The sequence below is a fragment of the Loxodonta africana genome, chromosome 27 (assembly GCF_030014295.1).
Source record: "Loxodonta africana isolate mLoxAfr1 chromosome 27, mLoxAfr1.hap2, whole genome shotgun sequence".
Lineage (NCBI taxonomy): Eukaryota > Metazoa > Chordata > Mammalia > Proboscidea > Elephantidae > Loxodonta > Loxodonta africana.
Window position 1 is genome coordinate 11,443,650 of NC_087368.1, and position 24,438 is coordinate 11,468,087.

At 39.4% G+C, this 24,438-nt stretch overlaps 1 protein-coding gene across 4 annotated transcripts in view; it reads left to right on the top strand.

Moving 5' to 3' along the window:
- Positions 1-24,438, top strand: part of NEK11 (NIMA related kinase 11) — a 369,518-nt gene that overhangs the window by 68,616 nt on the left and 276,464 nt on the right. For all 4 annotated transcript variants that reach the window (XM_010600488.2, XM_023540043.1, XM_023540045.1 and 1 more), the window contains exon 3: positions 17,168-17,286. In XM_010600488.2, coding sequence (XP_010598790.1) covers positions 17,168-17,286 — 119 coding nt within the window. The remainder of the gene's footprint in view (positions 1-17,167; positions 17,287-24,438) is intronic.

Here is a 24,438-nt window from a genome sequence, read left to right on the forward strand (position 1 = left end):
TCCAAACCTCAGCTACTCTGTTCCTCAAAGTGTTTGGTTGTGTTCAGGAAACTTCTTAGCTTTTACTTTGGTCCAGTTGTGCTGACTTCCCCTGTGTTGTATGTTGTCATTCCCTTCACCTACTATGATTCATGGTACTATCTAGTTAGTAAATTCCCCTCCCCACCCTCATAACTATCAAAGAATGCTTTCTTCTGTGTGTAAACCTTTTCTTGAGCTCTTATAATAGTGGTCTCATACAATGTTTGTCCTTTTGCGACTGACTGATCTGACTGATTTCACTCAGTGTAATACCCTCCAGATTCATCCATGTTGTGAGATGTTTTGTGGATTCATCGTTGTTCTTTATTGTTGCAGAGTATTGCATTGTGTGTATGTACCATAGTTCGTTCATCTATTCATCTGTTGATGGGCACCTAGGTTGTTCCATCTTTTTGATATTGTAAACAGTGCTGCAGTGAACATGGGTGTACATATATCTATTCATGTGACAGCTCTTATTTCTCTAGAATATATTCCAAGGAGTAGGATTGCTGGATCCTATGGTACCTCTATTTCTAGCTTTTTAAGAAAGCACCAAATTGATTTCCAAAATGGTTGTACCATTTTGCGTTTATTTTAAGGTAATTTTAAGCTACCAGATAAGTTATAACAATAACATGGTGAATACCCATATACCCTTCATCCAGATTTACCAAATGGTGACACTTTGCCAAATTTACTTTATCATTATATTTGTCTATCTGTCTGTTTGTATGGCTATCTACCTATCTATCCACCTATCTTTCTATGTACCTACCTACCTTCTCTACCTACCTACCTACTTTCTCGGCCTGCCTACATTCTCTACCCACCTACCTACCTTCTCTACATACCTACCTACTTCTCTACCTACCTACCTACCTTCTCTACCTTCCAACTTTCTCTAACTACTTACCTTTTCTATCTACCTATATACCATCTCTACCTTCTGACCTACCTTCTCTGCCTACCTACCTTCTCTACCTACCTACCTATCTACCTTCTCTCTCTACCTACCTACCATCTCTACCTATCTACCTACTTTCTTAACTTACCTGTCTACCTTCTCTATCTACCTGCCTACCTACCTTCTCTCCCTACCTACATTCTCTACCTATGTACCTTCCTTTCTACCTTCTTTATCTACCTACCTACCTATTTACCTACCTTTTCTATCTGCATACCTACCTTCTCTGTCATACTTACCTACCTTCTTTACCTACCAACATTCTCAACCTACCTACATGATCTATCTACCTACCTACCTTAAGTATGACAGAGAAAGTAGGTAGGTAGATAAGATCAATAGGTAGGTAGGAAGGTAGAGATGGTAGATAGGTAGGTAGAGAAGGTAAGTAGAGAAAGTTGGTAGGTAGAGGGGGTGGGTAGGTAGGTAGACAACATAGGTAGAGAAGGTAGGTAGGTAGGTAGACAACATAGGTAGGTAGAGAAGGTGGGTAAGTAGCTGGAGAAAGTAGGTAGGTAGGTACTAGAGAAGATAGGTAGGTAGATAGAGAAGGTAGGTAGGTAGGTAGTGAAGGTAAGTAGGTAGGTAGGTAGAGAAGGTAGATAGGTAGGTAGGTGGTAGACAACATAGGTAGGTAGAGAAGGTAGGTAGGTAGATAGATCATGTAGGTAGGTTGAGAATGTTGGTAGGTAGAGATGGTAGGTAGGTAGAGAAGGTAGATAGGTAGGTAGGTAGAGAAGGTAGGTAGGCAGAGAAGGTAGGTCAGAAGGTAGAGATGGTATATAGGTAGATAGAAAAGGTAAGTAGTTAGAGAAAGTTGGAAGGTAGAGAAGGTAGGTAGGTAGGTAGAGAAGTAGGTAGGTATGTAGAGAAGGTAGGTAGGTGGGTAGAGAATGTAGGCAGGCCAAGAAAGTAGGTAGGTAGGTAGAGAAGGTAGGTAGGTACGTAGAAAGATAGGTGGATAGATAGGTAGATAGCCATACAAACAGACAGATAGACGAATATAATGATAAAGTAAATTTGGCAAAGTGTCACCATTTGGTAAATCTGGATGAAAAGGGTATATGGGTATTCACCATGTTATTGTTATAACTTATCTGGTAGCTTAAAATTACCTTAAAATAAACACGAAATGGTACAACCATTTTGGAAATCAATCTACCTTCTCTATGTACTGACCTATCTTCTCTACCCACCCATCTACCTTTTCTACCTGTGAACCTACTTCCTTTACCTGGCTACCTTCTCTACATTCCTGCCTACCTACCTATCTACTTTACCTACCTACCTAACTTCTCTACCAACCTACATACCTACTTACCTAGTTATCTACCTACATTCTCTACCTATGTACCTGCCTTCCTACCTTCTTTATCTACCTACCTTCCTACCTATTTACCTATCTTTTCTATCTATATACCTATCTTCTATACATATCTACCTACCTTCTCTACCTACCTACTTACCTTCTCTACCTATCTACCTACCTAGGTTCTCTATCCAAATACCTACCTTTTCCACCTATCTAATTTCTCTACCTACCTACCTTCCTTCCCTACTTACTTACCCACCTTCCCTACCTACTTACCTGTCTTCTCTACCTACCTTCCTACCTACCTAATTACCTTCTCTACGTACTTATCTACATTCTCTACCTCCCTACCTGCATTCTCTACCTACCTTCTCTAACTACCTACTTCCCTACCTTCTCTACCTATCTGCCTACATTCTCTAATTACCTACCTACTTTCTCAACCTACGTACCTGCATTCTTTAACTACCAATCTACCTACCTATGTACCTTCTTTGCCTTCCTACCTTCTCTAAACACCTACGTACCTATGTACCTTCTTTGCCTTTCTACCTTCTCTAAATACCTACCTTTCTACCTATATACCTATCCACCTACCTTTTGTACCTACCTACTTTCTCTATCTACTTGCTTACCTACCTTCTCTACATACCTACCTACCTTCTATATGTACCTACTTTCTCTACCTATGTACATAGCTACCTACCCTCTCTATGTACCTGTCTACTTACCTACCTTCTCTACCTATGTACCTACCTACTTACCTTCTGTACCTACCTACCTATGTACCTTTCTAGCTAGCTAGCTACTGTCCTACCTATCTACCTTCTCTACCTACCTATTTACCTATGTTCTCTACCTACCTACCTTCTCTACTACCTACCTACCTACTACCTTCTCTACTTATATGCCTACGTACCTTCCTTTTCTGCTTACCTAATTACCTACATTCTGTAACTACCTACATACCTATCTTCTCTACCTACTACCTGCCTACATATCTACCTTCTCTACCTACCTACCTTCTCGATAAACCTACCTATTCATCTATCATCTTTAAATACCTGCCTACCCACCTGCCTACATGTCTTCTTTACCTACCTACCTTCCTACCTACATACCTACCTTCTTTACCTACCTACCTACTTACCTATCTTCTCTACCTACCTACCTTCTCTGCCTAACTTCTCTACTTACCTAATTACCTATATTCTCTAACTGCCTACCTCCCTCCTGTACCTACCGGTCTACCTTCTCTACCTAACTACCTCTGTACCTACCTACTTACCTACCTTCTCTACCTACCTGCCTACCTATCTTCTCTACCTACAACCTTCTCTACATATCTGCCTGCCTACCTACCTTCTCTACTTACCTAATTACCTACCAACCTACCTACCTACCTTCTCTACCTACCTACTACCTACCTTCTCTACATACCTATCTACCTACCTACCTACTTACTTACCTACCTTCTCTACCTACCTACCTTTTCTACTGTTACGGATTGAGTTATGTCCCCCCAGAAATGTGTGTATCAGCTTTGTTAGGCCATATGTGGTTGTCCTCCATTTTGTGATTTTCCTATGTGTTTATAAATCATAATCATAATCTCTGCCTGTGGCTAAAAAGTATTAGGGTGGGCCCTTGCTCAGGCCACACCCCTGATCCTTATCTCTTAAGAGATAAAAGGAAAGGGAAGCAAGTAGAGAGCTGGGAACCTCATACCACCAAGAAAGCAGTTCAAGGAGCAGAGCTCGTCCTTTGGACCTGAGATTTCTGCGCTGAGATGCTCTGAGACCAAGGGAAGACTGATGACAAGGACCTTCCTCCAGAGCTGACAGAGAAAGCTTTCTCCTGGAGCTGGCATCTGAATTCGGACTTCTAGCCTACTGGACCGTGAGAGAATAAACTTCTCTTTGTTAAGGCCATCCATTTGTGGTATTTCTGTTACAGCATCACTAGATGACTAAGACATCTACCTACCCATCTTCCTACCTTCTGTACCTACCTACCTCCTCTACCCACCTACCTACTTATATTCTTTACCTACCGACCTTCTCTACCTTCTCTATCATGAATTTTTTTTTTCTGAACTCCTTTAGAATAAGTTGAAGGCATGATGTCTCTTTGCTTCTAAACACTTCAGTGAGTATTTTCTAAGACTCAGGACATTAGCATTCAGACAATGCTATTATGTAATCCAGTAACTCTCAAAGTGGGGTCCCAGACAAACAGAATCAGCATCACTTGAAAACTTGCTAGGAATACATATTTTGAGGCCCTACCCCAGAAATAACCAGAAATTCTCAGGGTGAGGCCTAGCAATCTGTGTTTTGACAAGTCCCTCCAGGGAATTCTGATGCCCACTCAAATTTGAGAGCCACTCATCTAATAGTCCACAGACCAAATTAAAATTTCTCCAATTGTTTCAATATTGCCCTTAACCAAAAGATAAATAAACAAACCCATTCTGACTCATAACAATCCTGTAGGACAGAGTAGAACTGCCCTATAGGGTTTTCAAGGCTGTAAATCTTTAAGGAAGCAGACTGCCACATCTTTCTCCCACAGAGTGGCTGGTGGTTTTGAACCAGTGACCTTTCAGTTAGCAGCTGAGTGCTTAACCACTTAAACCACCAGTGTTCCTTAATAACATCCTTAGAGAGGATATTTCTGTAAGAAACATTTTGCCAGTTCAATATCTAATCCAGGATCATCTGCATGGATTTTTAAATGGTAGGTGGTTTCCATGGGCTGAGCTGCTCTGCGGGGGGAGAGGGAGGGTGTTGACATGGTGACATGGTTGACAGGGCCCAGAGAACAGCTGCCGGGTTTCCGGGGCTCTGAAGCAGCCGAGCTGTCGCTTCTCTGGCTCCTGAGGAATGATGTGTGCAGATTGCTCCATTCTTGTTGTTAGCAGAGACGTTTCTCATCTTCAGACCCAAATTTACTCTTAACTTACACAGGCCTGGCATTATCCCCTTTTTATTAAAGTAAAATAATAATACTGAAATGGCAGGTGGCCAAACTTGCAGCTCATAGAAAAATGCTGTCACCATTGAAATGCCTGACTTTTTTTTATCTCCGAGTTCCGTCTCCTGCAATTTAATTTGGGGCTTTGCAAGATTGAAATGTATAAATGAATGAATTCACGAGGTCACTATATCCACTACCCACCCCTTTGGATACATCACATCAGACTGTGAATGTAAAAAGCAACCAACCAAACTCCCTGTCAAAATCTAACCAGAGCTTTGGTGGGGAATTATTTGAAACCTACCAAGGTGCCAGAATGTTGGTGTCTTCCTCTTCTCCTCCACACAAAGAACTATTTGCTGTTTTCTGTCCATCCACCTCTTCAGCTTTGGTTAGGCAGTTCCCCTTCAGAATGCCCTTCCCTTTCTCCTAGGATCACATCTTTAAATCCTACCCATCCTGCCAGGGCCAGTTTAAATGCTGCCTCCTCTATAAAGACTTTCATGATCTTCTGGTTGAAAATCACCACCACCACCCCCTCTCCCCCCTAACCCCTGCAACTAACTCTCATGGCATTTTAACTCAGTGGCACCCAGCATATTATACGTCGCCGTCGCATAAGCCATTCCCGACTCTCAACGTGTGGGACTGAGTCTTTTCCTGAGTTGTTTTTGTATCACATCGTGAACCCACGTAGGGAGCCACAAAGAAGTTAGCACTCGGGAAATTATTTTTTGATAAATGAATTCTTTACCACTTGCTTCCAGCTGCCTCTCACCTCATTTCTGTCAAACACTGATGGTAAAAGAAAATGTTGGATTCTTCCACTTGTCGTATGTGCCAAAAGCATCTTGTCCTACCTTCTTCTGCTGGCACACCTACAAATGTGCTGCACTGAAGACTGTGAGGCACTGCCTGAAGATTTTCCATTTGGGTGAGGATAAGGCATCCCCAGAAACTTGGGGATTACATTAGTAGATACAATACAGAGCAGATGAGATCACATATCTAGAGAAAGGCAGGAAGATAGAACATGTGACTAACTCCCAAGGCAAAAAGCAGGGAAGATTGGACTTGCCTATTTCCTGCTTGTTGGTGTTAACAATGCTAAACAAAAATTACAGGCAGTCCCTGGGTTACGAATGTCTGACTTACCTACAACCTGTGTTAAGAACCAACCCTCGTAAAGCCTATTATATGAGAAATTCGAGGTACAGACAATGGTTTGTAATAACAAATGGGTGCTACTTTGCAGTATGCATGGAAATATTAACTGTATTATTAAAGATGTTTTAGTGTACCTGGAAGTGTTTCTGTAATGTTTTTTATGCATACAAAGGTGTACTGTATACTAAGACAAACATTTGACTAACTGACGTTGGGTATGTACCTGTTTCGACTTACGTACAAATTCAACTTAAAGACAGATTTGGGAATGGAACTGTATTTCAATAGAATAGTAGCTCTCAGCCCCGGCTGCATGTTAGAACCACCTAGAGAGCTTTCGATAATTCTGATGCCTAAAACCCACCCTCAGAGATTCTGATTTAATTGATTGGGGTGTGGCCCTGTTATCAGGACTTTTGAAAGCTCTCTAGGTGATTCTGATGTGCAGCCAGGGCTGAGAACTGCACAAAAGGGAGAATGGGTAGCGTGGAAACAGCAAAATGGTGTCATAGAGGAGAACTTGGGTTTATGGAGTACTGAGCAGAGACGAAGCCCAGGCCCAGGGAAGTCTGGCCCTGGTGGGTGTAGATTCTGATCAGACCACCGAATTTGTTGCCATTATTCACCAATACCACCCAACTCACTCTCTAAGCAACTTTCTGATTCCAGTTCAGCTCTCTACGTACGCCTTTTCTAACAGAAAAAAAATATGCTGGCTAAACCAACGTGAGATTCCTGCCTTCTTGGCAGGTCTGTTTCTTGTTGTTAGTTGCTGTCATGTTGTTTCCTACTTGTGGTGGTCCTATATGTGCAAATTCTCTGTTTCTCATTGCGTACGAATAAATTGGCACTCTGGTTTATCAGTTCCTTATGAGCTTGACGTTCACAAAGGCAATAGTAATCAAAGGCTTTCAGAAATCCATCACTGAGCCCCAACTCTGTCAGAGAGTTCCAGGCATGGTGTGGGGTAACAGATAATTTATTCAACGTATTTGTCTGGTAGGGTGAATGAATCATTTATATCAATGGCTAAAATACAAAGGAGAAAGTGATATTACAGTGCTGTGGAAGAGGAGAGAGAAATAACTTCTGACCACGGGAATCACAGAGGAGCTGGCATTGTATCTGGACCTGAAGGATGGGAAAGATTTGGTTCAGTGGAATTGGGGCACGGACATTTTAAAGAGAATAATGTAATAAAAGGCTCCGAGGTAGACAAGCACGGGGTATGATTTAACTGCAGTGTGTTTGCAGTTAAACAGATTCCCGTAATGTTAACAACTTACACAACCGTAGTACAGTTATCAAAATGAGGAGATTAACGTTTTACGGGTTTTCCTCTAATGTCTTTTGTCTGCTCCAGTATCCAGTTTAGGATACTACGTTGCATTTAATTGTGTATCTTCTTAGTCTCCTCCAACCTGTGAGTTTCCCTTTCCGTCCTTGTTTTTAATAATCCTGAGCCCTTTGATGAGTTGTTGTTGTTACATGCCGTCAAGTCAATTCTGACTCATAGCTACCCCGTAGGACAGAGTAGAACTGCCTCATAGGGTTTCTAAGGAACGGCTGGTAGATTCGAACTGCTGACCTTTTGGTTAGCAGCCTGAGCTCTTAACCACTTTGCCACCAGGGCTCATCTATGATGAGCATTGGTAAGTTATTTTGTAGTGTTTCTCAACATGGGTTTGTCTGATGTCTTCTCATGATTAGATTCAGATTATGTATTCTGAGCAAGCATTTGCCAGAGGCGAGGTTGTACCCTACTTAGTGAATTGTATTGGAGGACATGATGTTGGTATGTCTTATTACTGGTGATGTTAACTTTGATCACTTAAGGTTGTGTCTTGCTAGGTTTCTCCACTGAGAAGTTACTGTTCTTCACTTTGTAATCGATACTTTGACACTCTGCTAACATCTTGTTTCTCCTGAGTTTCACCCACTATTGTAAGCATATTATCAGTGGAAGTTGCCTGCAGCAAATTTTACTGTGGCATTTGCCTAATGATGATTTTATATCTCCCTCATTGCTTCTGCATTTACTAATTACAATTCTCATGTAAGGAAGAGCCGCCCCTTCTCCTCCATGTGTATATTTATTTACATCAGTATGGATTCATGGATATTTATTTTAATCTATGGATTATAATCCAATGGCATCGATATTTATTTTGTTGATCAAATTGTTCCCACTTTGGCTGTCAGGGTTTCTTCAGGTTGGCTCCTGTGTCCTTTTTACATGCCCCCATTCTTTATCAAGCAGACCCAAAAACCAATCGGTGAGTCGATTCCAACTCATAGCAACCCATAGGGTTTCCAAGGCTGTAAATCACTACGGAAGCAGACTGCCACATCTTTGTCCCCTGGTGCCACTGGTGGTTTCAAACCGCCAACCTTTGATTTGTAGCCAATCACTTAACCACTGTGCCCCCAGGGCACCTTCCTCATCCAGCAGAAGTGGATTCTTATTTTTTAATCCTGTTTCACAGATGAGGAAACACGACCCCAGAGAAGCAGAGTGATTTTTCTGGCAATCAAATGGCTAGATAATGTTGGATTTGCTCCAGGGAAGCATCAGGACTAGGGGTATTGGGAAAGCATCTCCTTTTTTTTTTGGCTCATTCACACTTAAGTTCTATATGATTATCTGTCTTTATTTCTATATTATGTATACACAAACACATGTACACCCATAAATATTTTAATGTAATGATTATGCTATTATTTTTCTCTCATTAGGAGACTGTTTTGATCACTTGCACTTCACTCCCCTGGCGAGGGAGGGATTCCCGCCCTAGGGTTATGAGGATGGCCAAACACGGCACCCGGCATTAGACAGATGCGATCAATAGCAGTTCATCAGTCACATACACTCACAGCAGGGGGAGCAGGACACAGCGCACCACACAGGACCACATGGGGGTACACTCAAGGACAGAGTGAATGATCAGGGGCTGTGAGAGGCAGACTTTGCAGTAACAAAAGGGGTAGATGACCATTGGTTTCCAAGCAGGATGTGGTTGGCTTACTTGAATAATTCCATATACTGGCAAAGAACTGAATCCCACAACTCAGAAATAAGCAGACACTATGCCTTGGTACCATGATATGAGGGTTGTTTAGGTCAGAGACCTTATCTGCAGGAGCACACTGGGGAAGGGACGTGCAGTTTGGCCACTCAGGGCCCTCCTTTTACCATCAAAGAAGCACATAAAGTTGAATCTGAGTTTCAGGTTTACACCACAAAGAGGATTTAAAATCGTGAAAACTGTATGGGCTTTGGCATCAGACTGACTTCTGTTGAAATCTTGTTCCATTTCCTTGAGCCGGTGCTTTATTTCTCTGATCCTTTTACTGATCTTAAAATAATATAATGACATTTATGTAGTTGGGTTTTTATAGGAATTCACAATAATGAACGTTGAAAAAAACAACTCTGATCCTTACTGATCTTAAAATACTATACCCAACCCACCTATAGTGACACCTATTTTGTTAGGTTTTTATGAAAATTCAAAATAATGAATGTTGAGAAAAAACGACTATCAGAGGCTTGCAGGTAGTAGGCCCTTAATAATGGTAGCTGCTATTATAATCGTTCACTATTTCGTATATACTTTCCCACTCCCAGAGCCCTTGTGCAGTGGTTAAGAGCCACAACTGCTAACCAAAAGGTCGGTAGTTTGAATCCACCAGCTGCTTCTTGGAAACGCTATGAGGCAGTTTTACTCTGTCCTATAGGGTCGCTATGGGTCGGGATTGACTCAATGGCAATGAGTTTGGTTTTTTTTTTGGGGGGGGTCTCCCACTCCCAATAGTTGTTTTCTAGAAGGCAAGCTAATTTTACCTCTTTGAGTTTCTGGCTTGCTGCCTTTGATATGAGGATTCACACCAGAAGGAGGAAACATGCAAATTCTTAAACACTAATGGGTCTGATAGCAACTTTTAGGCAAGTACTTTCCAGGGATCTGTTGGTGCTATAAAAAACACAATTTGAAATTTTCACTTATGTTTCTTGTTTATACAAAACTGTTTAAATAAACCAAGAGGTGGGATGTGTTTTACAATCTTGAAACTCTAGTGGGTGTTGATAGACTCTTGGAAGTGAATTTGCCAATGGTGCGATAGCCACAAGGCCTCCTAGTCCTCAGAGGGCCCTTATAGAACTTCACACTGGGCAAGATGGGTCTATTAAAGACAAACACTTCCCTGACCTTCAGAGCCACTGCCCATAGTCCTGAGGCTCTGTCAGGTGCTACCACCACCCATAATTGGCTATTTATGGATGAGAGACACTCCTGGGGTGTTGTCCATTGTGGCATTGGTTGGCCAATCTTCCTAGTGGGAGCTCCAGGTATCCTCACATTGAGGGTGTCTTCGGTTGTCTGCGTTGCTGGGATTACAGCTGATTGAGAAAACTAAGCATTATCTGCAAAGAGGTGGATCCCATCAGGAGTCCTCTGGTTTCCCTGAGCAGCTCCACCCTGGAGTAGGTAGGCCTCCCTGAATTTACCATGGGTCAATACTTTATTCAGTTTGGAAAGGCTGTAAATAACGGCAGTGTCCCATGTTTTTACATACCTAAACTGATCAGGTTATGATTTTCTTGAGTATCAAAATTTGGTTCCATTTATTTTCTTTCTTTAAACTCTGAAATATTTTAACCTTTATAAAAAAGGGAAACTCTGGTGGCATAGTGGTTAAGTGCTACTGCTGCTAACTGAAAGGTCAGCAGTTTGAATCCACCAGGCGCTCCTTGGAAACTCTATGGGCAGTTCTACTCTGTCCTTTAGGGTCACTATGAGTTGGAATTGACTCAACAGCAATGGGTTTTTTTAATGGAAAAGGTTAAAAAATAAGGCCACTGATTTATATTAAAAATGTAAAAATTGAAAAGCAAAACTGGTTTCATTTAAAAGAAATGCTCTAAGGCACTAATATAATGCAGTTCACAAACCTAGTACAGTTTATGGCATTTGGGGATGGCTGCAGAAAAGAGTTTATATAAATATAAGTGTTCAAAAATAGAAGCAGAATAATTCACTTCACCTAGTTTATTAAAAAAAAAAATTCAGTGCTTTACAGATGAAAGCATTTATTTCATGACACTTTTTTTCAAATAAAAATAAGTTCTGCCATTTTATTCTTATTCGTGTAAATTGACCTCAGCAGGGAAAACACTTACTCTAGAAGAATTTGTAAAAAACCCAGAAAGGCTTATTCATATTATCAGACCTAAATGTTGTGATACTGCATGGCCTTCTTTAATAATGATTTAGAAATTGGATTTTCTTATTTTGCTTGTAAGAGCATGATGTGGCTTACCATTTCCTCCCTGTTTATATAGCCTGTTACACTGAACTTCCAAAATTCTAAGGAAATGTCTTCAGATTCTACAATGTCATGACAGAAAATGTCCTCCCAACACCTCTGCCTCCATTTTTCAGCGTTCTCCTAAGTAATGTTGCAAACTTTAGAAAATAGGTCATTGTAAAATGATTCTTAGCCAACCTTGCCTTTCCCAAGTACATCTTTTGCCTTTTGAATTGTTCAAAGTATTGGACAAAATGTTTCCATTGATGGCCTAGATCCAGATTTATTGAACCTCAGCTCCATCCAGATTTACCAAATCGAAGTCTCTGTTGGTATGGCCTGGAAATCCGTTTTTTAAAAAGCAACTTGGGTAATTCTGATGCATGTTAAAATTGAGGTCCACCAGAAAAATGTTGGAAGGTTGTTTAAAGGAGATGTGGTAGGGTGTAAGGGAACAACGTTTTCACATGTCAACCCAGTGAGTTAATAAGGAGCAGTGTTTCCATTTTAAAATGAAGAAGCAAGGCAGAATGACTTTTCAGGCTCCTTCTGGCCCTAGAATCCTGAGATTACATTGTCCTCTGCGTATGCTCTTAATATTGTAGACAATTGAGAATGCTCTCCTTTGGTTTCTTAAGCTGGTTGTAAGTGTTTCTACTGTGGACTAAAAAAACACGGATTAATTTTTTTCATCAAATCCTTTTAGGATTTAAAACTTAACGGCAGTCAAAGCTGAGGTTTAGACGTTGTATTTGGGCCATTCTTTGTTTTGCCAAGGCCTCAGCATTTCGAAGTCAATCTGGTGTTGGCTAACTTGGATGAGGGAGGAAGGAAATCCCATTAATCCATCAAATGGTACAGTTTGGACTACAGATTTTGAAAACCTTGGAAGTTAACATCAAGGCTTTTATTGTAATTTTCAAGGGCTGATATTAGTGGAAGAAAGCATTTTCTATCAGACATGTAGACTTAAAAAAAAAAAGACTTAGAAAAACATTAATATTGGTTTGAATTAAAGTCAATTCTCTTCTCATTAATTTTAGCAGTAAAAGTCACCATTAAATATTTCTCAACGACAACGCTTAGAAAATCAAACGAACTTACAAATTTACCGTAAGAACTTTAGAAACCAAAGAGTGACATTTCATCAGAAAAAAAATTTTGTTTTTCCTTGGAAAATAGCTTAGAGAAGAAAGTAATAAATGCTTTTCATATTGCTGAGTTAAGATCAAACTGCTTCACAAAATTACATTTCCTTGTTATATGAAAGCATAATTTATTGTATCTTAATCTATGAGCGACTTGTATAGCTTAATTAAATCCTAACAAAACAATCCACAGAATGTTTATTAAGGAAGAAAGTGAATACAAAACAAAGATTTTTTTTCTTTGGAGATAACATACAAAATGAAAAACGTAGGAGCATTAGCTGAGGAGTCCCAGGAATAGCTCTCTGATTAATCTTTTGGCATTCTGTCTTCCTGTTCATAGAACATGCCCTTTGCTTAATCCATAAAAGTACATTTCTTCCTTTATGGATTCTACCCAGAGAACAAGGGGGAATTTGTGTATTTCCTTTTGATGTTTTACTTTGGGGCCTACTATTGAAAGCTCTTTTTTTTTTTTTAATAGTCTAAATACATATTTAGTCAGAGGGTATCATGCACTTAACATTAATTCAGGCAACAGACATCCAACTTCTACTCATTCCTTAGGAGGGGGAGCAAGGAGGTGACTGTCAAGTTAACAATAAGTGCCACCCAGAGAATGTGCTCCCTTTTTGGCGAGATGTGACTCACAGAAAACATAATTTCACTCACTCATAAAGTAAACAATACAAAACTGATCCAAATGTGTAGAAATTCATGTCCTTCACTTGCCACAGTTTAAAAAAAATGACAGTAGAAATGAAAAGCAGCTTTGCAGTTTGGGGATAAATCCCTGAAAGGAATGCTGTTTTAATCCACAGACAGCTTTCTCCAAATTTCAACATTATTACAATTGAGGCAGACAATTATATACGTGAAGGCTGTATTTGTAGACAGAACTCTGCTTACGTGTGTTCTTTGTAAAGTAAGAATCATCTTATTGGCCTAAGGCGTTAGCTGGCGGCTTCACTGGTGTTTCTTTAAGGCAGGCTTTTCCTTTTCTGTCATCATCTGACGCTATTAAAGGAGATGGCAGCAGGTAGATAATTATCTTTCTGCAAATGGGATAATGAAAGGAGGTCTTGTTTTTGTTTTACATTTTTTCATGTATGAGCAAAAGCTTTTCTAGCGTCATCTTGGATGAAAAAGGAAAACTGAGATTGGAAAAAAAAAGTATATTTATAGCTCACCTTTAATCTCAAGTGCGTTCATGTCTCTTTCACCGGATGCAGTAACAATCTTTTATCAAAAAACGTTTTTGCAATTCATAGAAACATTGTTAACAGTATAGCTTGTATGATCCCTCAGAATTCTAGCAAGCTGTAGGATTAAAAAGAAGGAATATAAAGGTAAGTTTGGGGAATGAGAAAGAAACAATGCTCTTTTGACAAGGAATCTAATATTTAATTCACCGTATTTTTTAATTCCAGCAAGCTTTGGTCTTCTTGCCCGAGAAAATCCAGCAGAAAGTTGAGCCTGGAATAGGCTACAAATTCAGTGTCCGAAAGGTCACTTTTGACTTGTTATGGTCCTGTGTGCAAGGAGAGAAAATGCTAAGCAAATATTTGTCCATTGCACTGAAAGGCAATAAACAATGCATTATAAACGAACTAGTCAGTTGACCTCATGATTCGATTAGAAGTAATTTTCTTTCATTGCCCATAAACACTTTTGCATTCTACCTAAAGATGACTCTGTCATGGTCTGTGAGTAGCTTAATGTTTTAGCTCTTATGCTCCTCATGGAGGTGGCAAATACAACCTGATCTTTGACTCTTTCAATCTGAGCTCTCCTGCTCTTTGTGGGACCTATGCTGTTGGCACCTTTTCAAACACCAGACACAGTTGTAATTAACCCGTTCCTTTCCTCAGAAGAACTCTTCTCAGATTGTCTCTAATTCCTCAGGATTTTAAGATAAAAGGGACCAGGTATACAACTGCTCCAAGAAAATGTTTAACATTTTGTGTTTTCCTTTCCCATGGTAGTTGAAATATTTAATATTAGCATAGTCAGGAAAGACCTCACATCAAACACTGCCAGGCAATTTCAGATGTTGTCGTTTGTGATCATGATTAGTTTTTGGCACCAAGTATAATTATTTTAAGGAGGCCTGGTGGTGCAGTGGTTAGTGCTCAGCTGCTAACTGAAAGGTTGGTGGTTTGAACCCAGCAGTGACTGCAGGAGAAAAGATCTGCTCACCTGCTTATGTAAAGATTAAAAACCGTTAAATAAAAAAAAGTTGCCGTTGAGTCCGATTCTAACTCATAGTGACCCTATAGAACATGGGTGACTCTGGAGGACATTATGCTGAGTGAAATAAGTCTGTCACAAAAATACGAATATTGTATGAGACCACTATTATAAGAACTCAAGAAAAGGTTTACACGCAGATAAAAGCATTCTTTGATGGTTACGAGAATGGGGAGGAGGGAGAGGGGAAGTCATTAACTAGATAATAGGCAAACATCAACTTCGGTGAAGGGAAGGATAGCACACAATACAGGGGAAGTCAGCACAACTGGACCAAAGCAAAAGCATACACATTTCCTAGACACATTCCAACACTCTGAGGGACCAAGTACCTGGGGCTGGGAGCTGGAGACCATAGCCTCGGGTTGGGGGTTGGGGGAGAAATGGAACTTCTAGGTCAATTAACATAACATAGCACATAAAGAAAATGTTCCACGTCCCACTGTGGTGAGTGGCATCCGAGGTCCTAAAAGCTTGTGAGTGGCTATCTAAGATACATCTATTGGTCCCATCCCATCCAGAGCAAAGGAGAATGAAGAAAACCAAAGACAGAAGGAAAATATTAGCCCAAAGGACTAAAGAACAACATGAACCAGTGACTCCACCAGCCTGAGACCAGAAGAACTAGGTGGTGACTGGCCACCACCAATGACTAACTGCTCTGATAGGGACAGAGTGGGAGCAAACTAGAACAGAATTCAAATTCATGAAAAAAGACCAGACTTACTGGTCTGACAGAGACTGGAGGAACCCCTGAGACTATGGCCACAGACATTCTGCTAACCCAGAACTAAAGCCATTCCCACGACCCACTTTTCAGACAAATATTAGACAGACTTATAAAATAAAAAATAGCATATGTGAGGAACATGCTTCTTGGTTCAACCAAATATATGAGAACAAATGGGCAACTCCTGTCCAAAAGCAAGATGAGAAGGCAGGAAGGGACAGGAACTGGATGAATGGGCACAGGGAACCAGGGGTGGAAAAGAGGATCAGATTGCCGTGTTGGGATTGCAACCAATGTCACAAAACAACATGTGTATGAATTTTTGAATGAAATTCACTAGAAGTGTAAACTTTCACCTAAAGCACACACACATGCACACACACACACACAAGTTGCTGTATTCATGAGGATTTTGCTATACAGTGAAACCTGTGAGAGATTGCCTTGTTTTTCCAGGTCTCACAAGTTTTCTGCCTTTGACAAAGTACAGCCTTACCACTTTTCTGTTGATCGCTTTAGTAGAAAATATTTGCCTTTCCCTTCTCTGATAGGTTTCTGCCTTGTACAGATTCCTGCTTTTGCAGGTTTTACTGTAGCTAAATGAAGAAAATGAGAATTAAGTTGTCACAAGGCACATGGTAGTCTGGGCGTGCCAAATTCAGACAGGTCTGCACTACAGCTGTCAGTGCCGTGGGCACCGTGCTGGCAGCAATTTAGTTTCACCAAAACATTGCTATCTTTTTATTAAATTAATATCATTAATTAGAATTTTATGTTTTAATTTGTATATATATTAAAACCCAAAAACCAAACCTATTGCCATTGAGTCGATTCTGACTTATAGCAACCCTACAGGACAGAGTGGAACTGCCCCATAGGGTTTCCAAGGAGCTGCTGGTGGGCTTGAACAGCCGACCTTCTGGTTAGCAGCCAAGCTCTTAACCACTGTACCATCAGGGCTCTGTATATATAATAAAAAAAAAAAAAAAAATTTTTTTTTTTTTTTAGAGTTCTATAATTCTATAAAACTCTAAGTAAAGTTATTCTTAGTTTTATGAGCGTACATATTTAGGTAATGTGATTAAAAAAAAAAATTAGGTGGAGGTATCTTGATAACATTTCTCCTTTAGGAGAGTTTTGTCCTTGAGTAATTGTTAGAGTTGTAATATGCGCTCACTTTCTTATAAACAGAGTACTATATATTGGCTGTTGCTAAGAGAACTTGATTTTAAAATCTTAACAGAAAAAAACAATATATGAGGAATTATGCTATTTTGTTTCAGGGCCGAGATCTGGACTGTAAAATTCAAGAATATAAAGAAGCTGGAAAAACGTTTCCAGAAAATCAGATAATAGAATGGTTTATCCAGCTGTTACTGGGAGTTGACTACATGCATGAGAGGTATGTTCATTTGCTGCTGAAAGTAGGATTTCTTATTTTTAACACTCATCTCTGAACTTGAGAAATGATTTTTTTTCTTTTTTTTTTTTGTAAGTTTGAAAGAAAAGTACAAAGGGTAAATGGCTGTAGGTAAACATCTACAATATGCTTTTTCACAAGGAACTTGAGTGATTTTATTTAGAGGATTTACTAGCATACCTTTTTGTTGTTGTTTCTCTAAATTTTAAGTTGGCCTTGAGTATAAGTCAGAAACTTGTATTAAACACATTCCCTTAGATCTGATAGTATCTTGTGAATTACAAGTGAATCTCAAATACTTGTAGCATGCTATGTATTATATCTTATGGTAGCCTTGGGCTATAAATACTACTCTCATATGCTACAAATGAATTGCGTGGTCACCTTGGGATGTGTCATTGTGCATTTAGCTGGGTTCACATCCCAAGATGAGTTGAGCCATTGAAGTGGGAGACATTCTTTGACCTCAGAGAGATCAATATTCAGATCAAAAGTCAGTTTTGATGTGAAATCTCTTATAAAGAATGTCAAAGTATGTTTTATGAGTTTCAATTGTCTGTAATTTGCATTTACAATTCTTGACTCTAAAACCTATTTTAAACCTTTTTATTAGTTTCCTAAATCCTGGTGGCATAGTGTTTAAGTGCTATGGTTGCCAACCAAAAGGTTGGCAGTTTGAATCCACCAGGCGCTCCTTGGAAACTCTATAGGGCAGTTCTACTGTGCCCTATAGGGTGGCTATGAGTCGGAATTGACACGATGGCAACAGTATAGGTCAAAAGTAAGAATTTCGAGATGTTAAATGTTTTGCAGACTCATCAAGAGCAATGAATGTGTTTGAAAAGATGAACATTCATAGACAAATAAAAGTAGAAGCTATGAGGTGCCCATGAAAGTAGACACTTAGACTCTTTACCTGGGAGTGGGCTAGAATACATCGTAACTTTCTTCTTGAACAGAAGTGGTGATTTATGGGGTAAATCAAAGCCTGACTATCCGTAGGTACCAAACTATTTAAATGTGTCATCTGTGGTTTCTGATAGCATAAAAAGTAATCAGATTATTCTGTGCTTTGTCATGTATCTTCTAAAACACATGTTTGATAATACAGATAGCCACTGGTTTACTGACAACTCAGAACAATTTTTTGAATGATGTCAAATTAGACTGAGAGACAATGATAAAAGAATATCAAATAATTTTTTAATAAACTATCCAAAGCTGCTGAATGTAAGTCTTCAGCATACATACAGTTATATTGGTATTTCTTTTATTTTCTTTACTACTTTCTGGCATATTGTTAGCTTATACACAAGGAAAACTACTCAAAGCAACACTTAACGTAAAGATTATAACTTTTGTGTTCTGTGCGCAAAATACAAAACTGTTTAAAATCTGGTTGATGTAAGAATCCAAATATTTTTGACCTATCTTGTTCTGCTTAATAATGTTGTCATTAGGTGCCGTCCAGTTGATTCTGACTCATAGCGACCCCATGTACAACAGAACGAAACATTGCCCAGTCCTGCCCTATGCCCACAATCGTTGTTATGCTTGAGCCCGTTGTTGCAGCCACTGTGTCAATCCATCTCATTGAGAGTCTTCCTCTTTCTCATTGACCCTGTACTTTACCGAGCATGATATCCTTCTCCAGGGACTGATTTCTCCTGACAACATGTCTAAAGTATGTAAAATGTAGTCTCGCCATCCTTGCTTCTAAGGAGCATTCTGGTTGTACTTCTTCCAAAACAGATTTGTTCATTCTTTTGGCAGCCCATGGTATATTCAACATTCTTTGCCAACACCACAATTGAAATGTGTCAATTCTTCTTCAGTCTTCCTTATTCATTGTCCAGCTTTCGCATGCATATGATGGTATTGAAAATACCATGGCTCGAATTACGCGCATCTTAGTCTTCAAGGTGACATCTTTGCTTTTCAACACTTTAAAGAGGTCTTTTGCAGCAGATTTGCCCAATGCAATGTGTCTTTTGATTTCTTAACTGCTGCTTCCATGGGTGTTAATTGTGGATCCAAGTAAATGGAAATCCTTGACAACGTCAATATTTTCTCCATTTATCATGATGTTGCTTAGTGGTCCAGTTGTGAGGATTTTTGTTTTCTTTACGTTGAGGTGCAATCCCTGCTGAGGACTGTGATCTTTTATCTTCAGCAGTAAGTGCTTTAACTCCTCTTCACTTTCAGCAAGAAAGATTGTGTCATCTACATAAAGCAGGTTGTTAATGAGTCTTCCACCAGTCCTGATGCCCCGTTCTTCTTCATATAGTCCATCTTCTCAGATTATTTGAATAGGTATGGTGAAAGAATACAACCCTGACACAGACCTTTTCTGACTTTAAACCACACAGTATCCCCTTGTTCTGTCTGAACAACTGCCTCTTGATCTATGTACAGGTTCCTCATGAACACAATTAAGTGTTCTGGAATTCCCATTCTTCGCAATGTTATCCATAATTTGTTTTGATCCACACAGTCGAATGCCTTGCATAGTCAGTAAAACACAGGTAAACATTTTTTTGGTATTCTCTGCTTTCGGCCAAGATCCATCTGACATCAGCAGTGATATCCCTGGTTCCACGTCCTCTTCAGACAGAATCTGGCCTGAATTTCTGGCAGTTCCCTGTTGATATACTGCTACAGCCACTTTTGAATGATCTTCAGCAAAATTTTGCTTGCATGTGATATTAATGATATTGTTTGATAATTTCTACATTCTCATGGATCACTTTTTTTGGGAATAGGCATAAATATGGATCTTTTCCAGTCAGTTGGCCAGGTAACTGTCTTCCAAATTTCTTGGGGTGGACGAGTGAGCACTTCCAGCACTGCATCCATTTGTTGAAACATCTCAATTGCCTTTGGCGCAGCTTGGACTTCTTCCTTCAGTACCATCGGTTCCTGATCATATGCTACCTCTTGAAATGGTTGAATGTCAACCAAGTCTTTTTGGTATAGTGACTATGTGTATTCCTTCCATCTTCTTTTGATGCTCCCTGAGCCATTTAATATTTTCCCCATAGATTCCTTCACCATTGCAACTCGAGGCTTGAATTTTTTCTTCAGTTCTTTCAGCTTGAGAAATGCAGAGTGTGTTCTTCGCTTTTGTTTTTCTATCTCCAGCTCTTTGCACATGTTATTATACTTTATTTTGTCTTCTTGAGCCACCCTTTGAAATCTTCTATTCAACCTTTTATTTCACCATTTTTTCCTTTCACTTTAGCTATTCGACACTCAAGAGCAAGTTTCAGAGTCTCTTCAGACATTCATTTTGGTCCTTTCTTTGTTTCTTATCTTTTTAATGACCTCCTGCTCTCTTCGTGTATGATGTCCTTGATGTCATTCCACAACTCTTCTGGTTTTTGGTCATCGGTGTTCAGCGCATCAAATCTATTCTTGAGATGGTCTCTAAATTCAGGTGGGATATACTCAAGGTCATACTTTGGCTCTTGTGGACTTGTTCTAATTTTCTTCAGTTTCAACTTGAACTTGCATATGAACAATCGATGGTCTGTTCCGCAACCGGCCCCTGGCCTTGTTTTGACGGATGATGTTGAGCTTTTCCATCATCTCTTTCTACAGATGTAGTCGATTTGATTCCTGTGTTTTCCATCTGGCAAGGTCCATGTGTATAGTTGCCATTTATGTTGGTAAAAAAACGTATTTGCAATGAAGAAGTCATTGGTCTTGCAAAATTCTATCATGCAGTCTCTGGCATCATTTCTATCACTAAGGCCATATTTTCCAACTACAGATCCTTCTTCTTTGTTTCCAACTTTTGCATTCCAATCACCAGTAATTATCAATGCATCCTAATTGCATGTTCAATCAATTTCAGACTGCAGAAGTTGTTAAAAATCCATTAGTCTTCTAAAATTCTATCATGCAATCTCCAGCATCATTTCTATCACCAAGGCCATGTGTTCCAACTACAGATCCTTCTTCTGTGTTTCCAACTTCCGCATTCTGATCACCAGTAATCATCAATGGATCCTGAATGCATGTTTGATCAATTTCAGACTGCAGAAGTTGATAAAAATCTTTAATTTTCTCATCTTTGGCCTTAGTGGTCGGTGTGTAAATGTGAATAATAGTTGTATTAACTGGTCTTCCTTATAGGCATATGGATATTATCCTATCCCTGACAGCGTTATACTTCAGGATAGATCTTGAAATGTTCTTTTTGACGATGAGTGTAACGCCGTTCCTCTTCAAGTTTTCATTCCTGGCATAGGAGACCATATGATTGTCTGATTCAGAATGGCCAGTGCCAGTCCATTTCAGCTCACTAATGCCTAGGATATTGATGTTTTTGCTTAATAATAGTTAAAATAAATGAGTTTAAAATGACCTTTCAAGGAGACAATTATTAGTAGATGGTTTAAAAGTTTATCATTGTTTCTGAGACGCACGTAAGAAAAGCAGTCAAAACTCTAATAATTTTTTTTTAATATTGAGTGTTAAAAAAAAAGTCATTAAAAGGGGCTAATTATTTGGATATTTGTGGTATGTCGACCTGAAATACCATCCTTTATGATTCAGATAACAAATGATGATGACTCTTATTAATTATGTTATTGTAGCCAATTAATATAAATTTTTATGTATAGACAGAAATTTCAATTTTATATTCAGGTTCACTCAGTCATTTGTTCGTGATAAATTAAAATAACCACTGATGGCACAGTGGTTAAGAGCTATGGAGTGTTATGGCTGCTAACCAAAAAAAGGTCAGCAGTTTGAATCCACCAGCGCTCCTTGGAAACCCTATGGGGCAGTTCTACTCTGTCCTGTAGGGTTGCTATGAGTTGGAGATGACTCAATGGCAATGGGTTTGTTTTTTTTTTAACCCCCAAAAGCTGTTAGTAAACTAGCAGAAATAAATCATGCACTCAAATAACTATAATCTATGTACCATGGTGGATACAGAGAACTTGAAGTCTAGGTCAGCCTCCACTACTTACTAGCCTCATGTTCTTGGACATGCTGCTTAAGATCTCTGAGTTTTCATTTCCCCATCTATAAAATAGGGATACTAATGGGATTCTTTTTGCTTACTTTATAGGGCTGTAGGGAATATGAGTTGGGATAGCATACATGAAAGAAGTCTTCAAATTGTGAAGTCCTACATAAATAATAGTGGTAGTGGTTGTAATTCTATGTAGAAAGGAGGGCATAGCCAGGAGGGCTAAAGAAACTGACAATACCAAGTGTTGACAAAGATGTAGAGCAACTACAACTCTGTTACATTGCTGGTGGGAATGTAAATTGGTATAACCACTTTGGAAAAATGTTTGGCAGCATCTACTAAGAGGTACCCTATGACCCAGTAATTCTGCTCTTGAGAGTGGAAATGAGTACTCATGTCCAACAAAATACATACACAAAATTGTTCATATTTTGGCTATATTTTAATAGCCAAAAAATTGGAAAATGTTCATCTACAGCGGAATGGCTAGATAAAATTGTGGTATAGTCATACAGAGGAATACTACTCTGCAATGAAAACAAACATACTACTAATATACAAGGTCTACAGATGGCACAAACAGTTCGCACTCAACTTCTGACCTAAAAGTTGGCACTTTGAATTTAACCAGCAGTACCACAGAGGATAGGCTTCCCTTAAGATTACAGCCAAGAAAACCCTACGAAGCAGTTCTGTTCTGTAATACATGGGGTTACCACGAGTTGGAATCAACTCAACAGCAACTAATAACAACAGCTGATATATACATGACCTGGAAGAATTTCAGAGATATAATGTTGGGTAAAAGAAAAGCCAGATGCAAAAGAGTGCACTTGTATGACTGCATTTACATGAAGTTCTAAAACAAGGCCACAAAGAAGCCGTCTGGAATGCTGAAAGTGTTCTATATCTTGATCTGGGTAGAGGTTTACAGGGGTGATATATACGTAAAAATTCATCAAGTGGAAGATTTATGCACTTTACCGTATGTAAGTTAAACTTTAGTTTAAAAGAGTTGATGAGGGTGCCAAGAAAAATATAATTAGTAGTTACAGGAGAGCAGATAAACTTCTATTTTGGAAAATTGACGAAGACTTCTTGAAAGAAGTGACATTCGACCCTAGGTAGGTTTTGAATATGGTAAAAGATGAGTCAGATCTTTCCAGGTTTAGGGAACAGAGTGAGCAAAGTCACAGAGTTGGGAAAACATTGTACTTTTAGCGTGAATGGTGAGTGGTTCAATTGGGAAGACTCTTGAACAAAGTTGTGAGTAGGGAAAGGTAGGTTGGGATCAAATTATGATTGGTTTTATTTTGTAGAGTAGACATTGGGCATCACAGGAGGTTTTTGAGTGGAACTATAATGTCACTAAGGAACCCTGGTGGTGCATTGGTTAAGTGCTGGGCTGCTAACTGGAAGGTGGGTGGTTTGAACCCACCAGTTGCTCTGCAGGAGAAAGATATGGCAGTCTGCTTCTGTAAAGATTATAGCCTTGGAAACTCTCTGAAGCACTCCTACTCTGTCCCATAGGAACACTGTGAATTGTAACGGACTTGATGGCAATGGTATAACATGGTGAGGTCTTGCTTCAGGAAGATCAGATGATGAATTATAGAGTGGACAGAGGGGAACTTGGGTTATCAGTCAGAAACCCTGGTGGTGTAGTGACTAAGTGCTACGGCTGCTAACCAAAGGGTTGGCAGTTCGAATCCACCAGGCGCTCCTTGGAAACTCTATGGGGCAGTTCTACTCTGTCCTATAGGGTCGCTATGAGTCGGAACCAACTCGATAGCCCTGGGTTTGGTTTGGTTTTTTGGTTAGGAACCTTTAATAATACCCATAGGTGAAGTTGTAAAACCTAAACCAAGGTGGCAGCAGTGAGCAGGATGTAGAACGATATGAATAAATTTAAGTTGAAATGACTGGACTTAACAATTAAGTGGATTTGTGAGATATAAGGAAAGGTTCAAAGATGAATTCAAGATTGGATGGAAAGACAGATTTGAAACAGTGGTACTGAAACGATTGTGAATATGCTAGGTTTGAGAATTCTGTAGAATATGGAATTTTTTTTTTTTTCTTTATGGAACAAGCCCATGAGGAAGTTAGAAGTGAAGCTCTAGAGCTTGGGGAAACACCGGAATTTG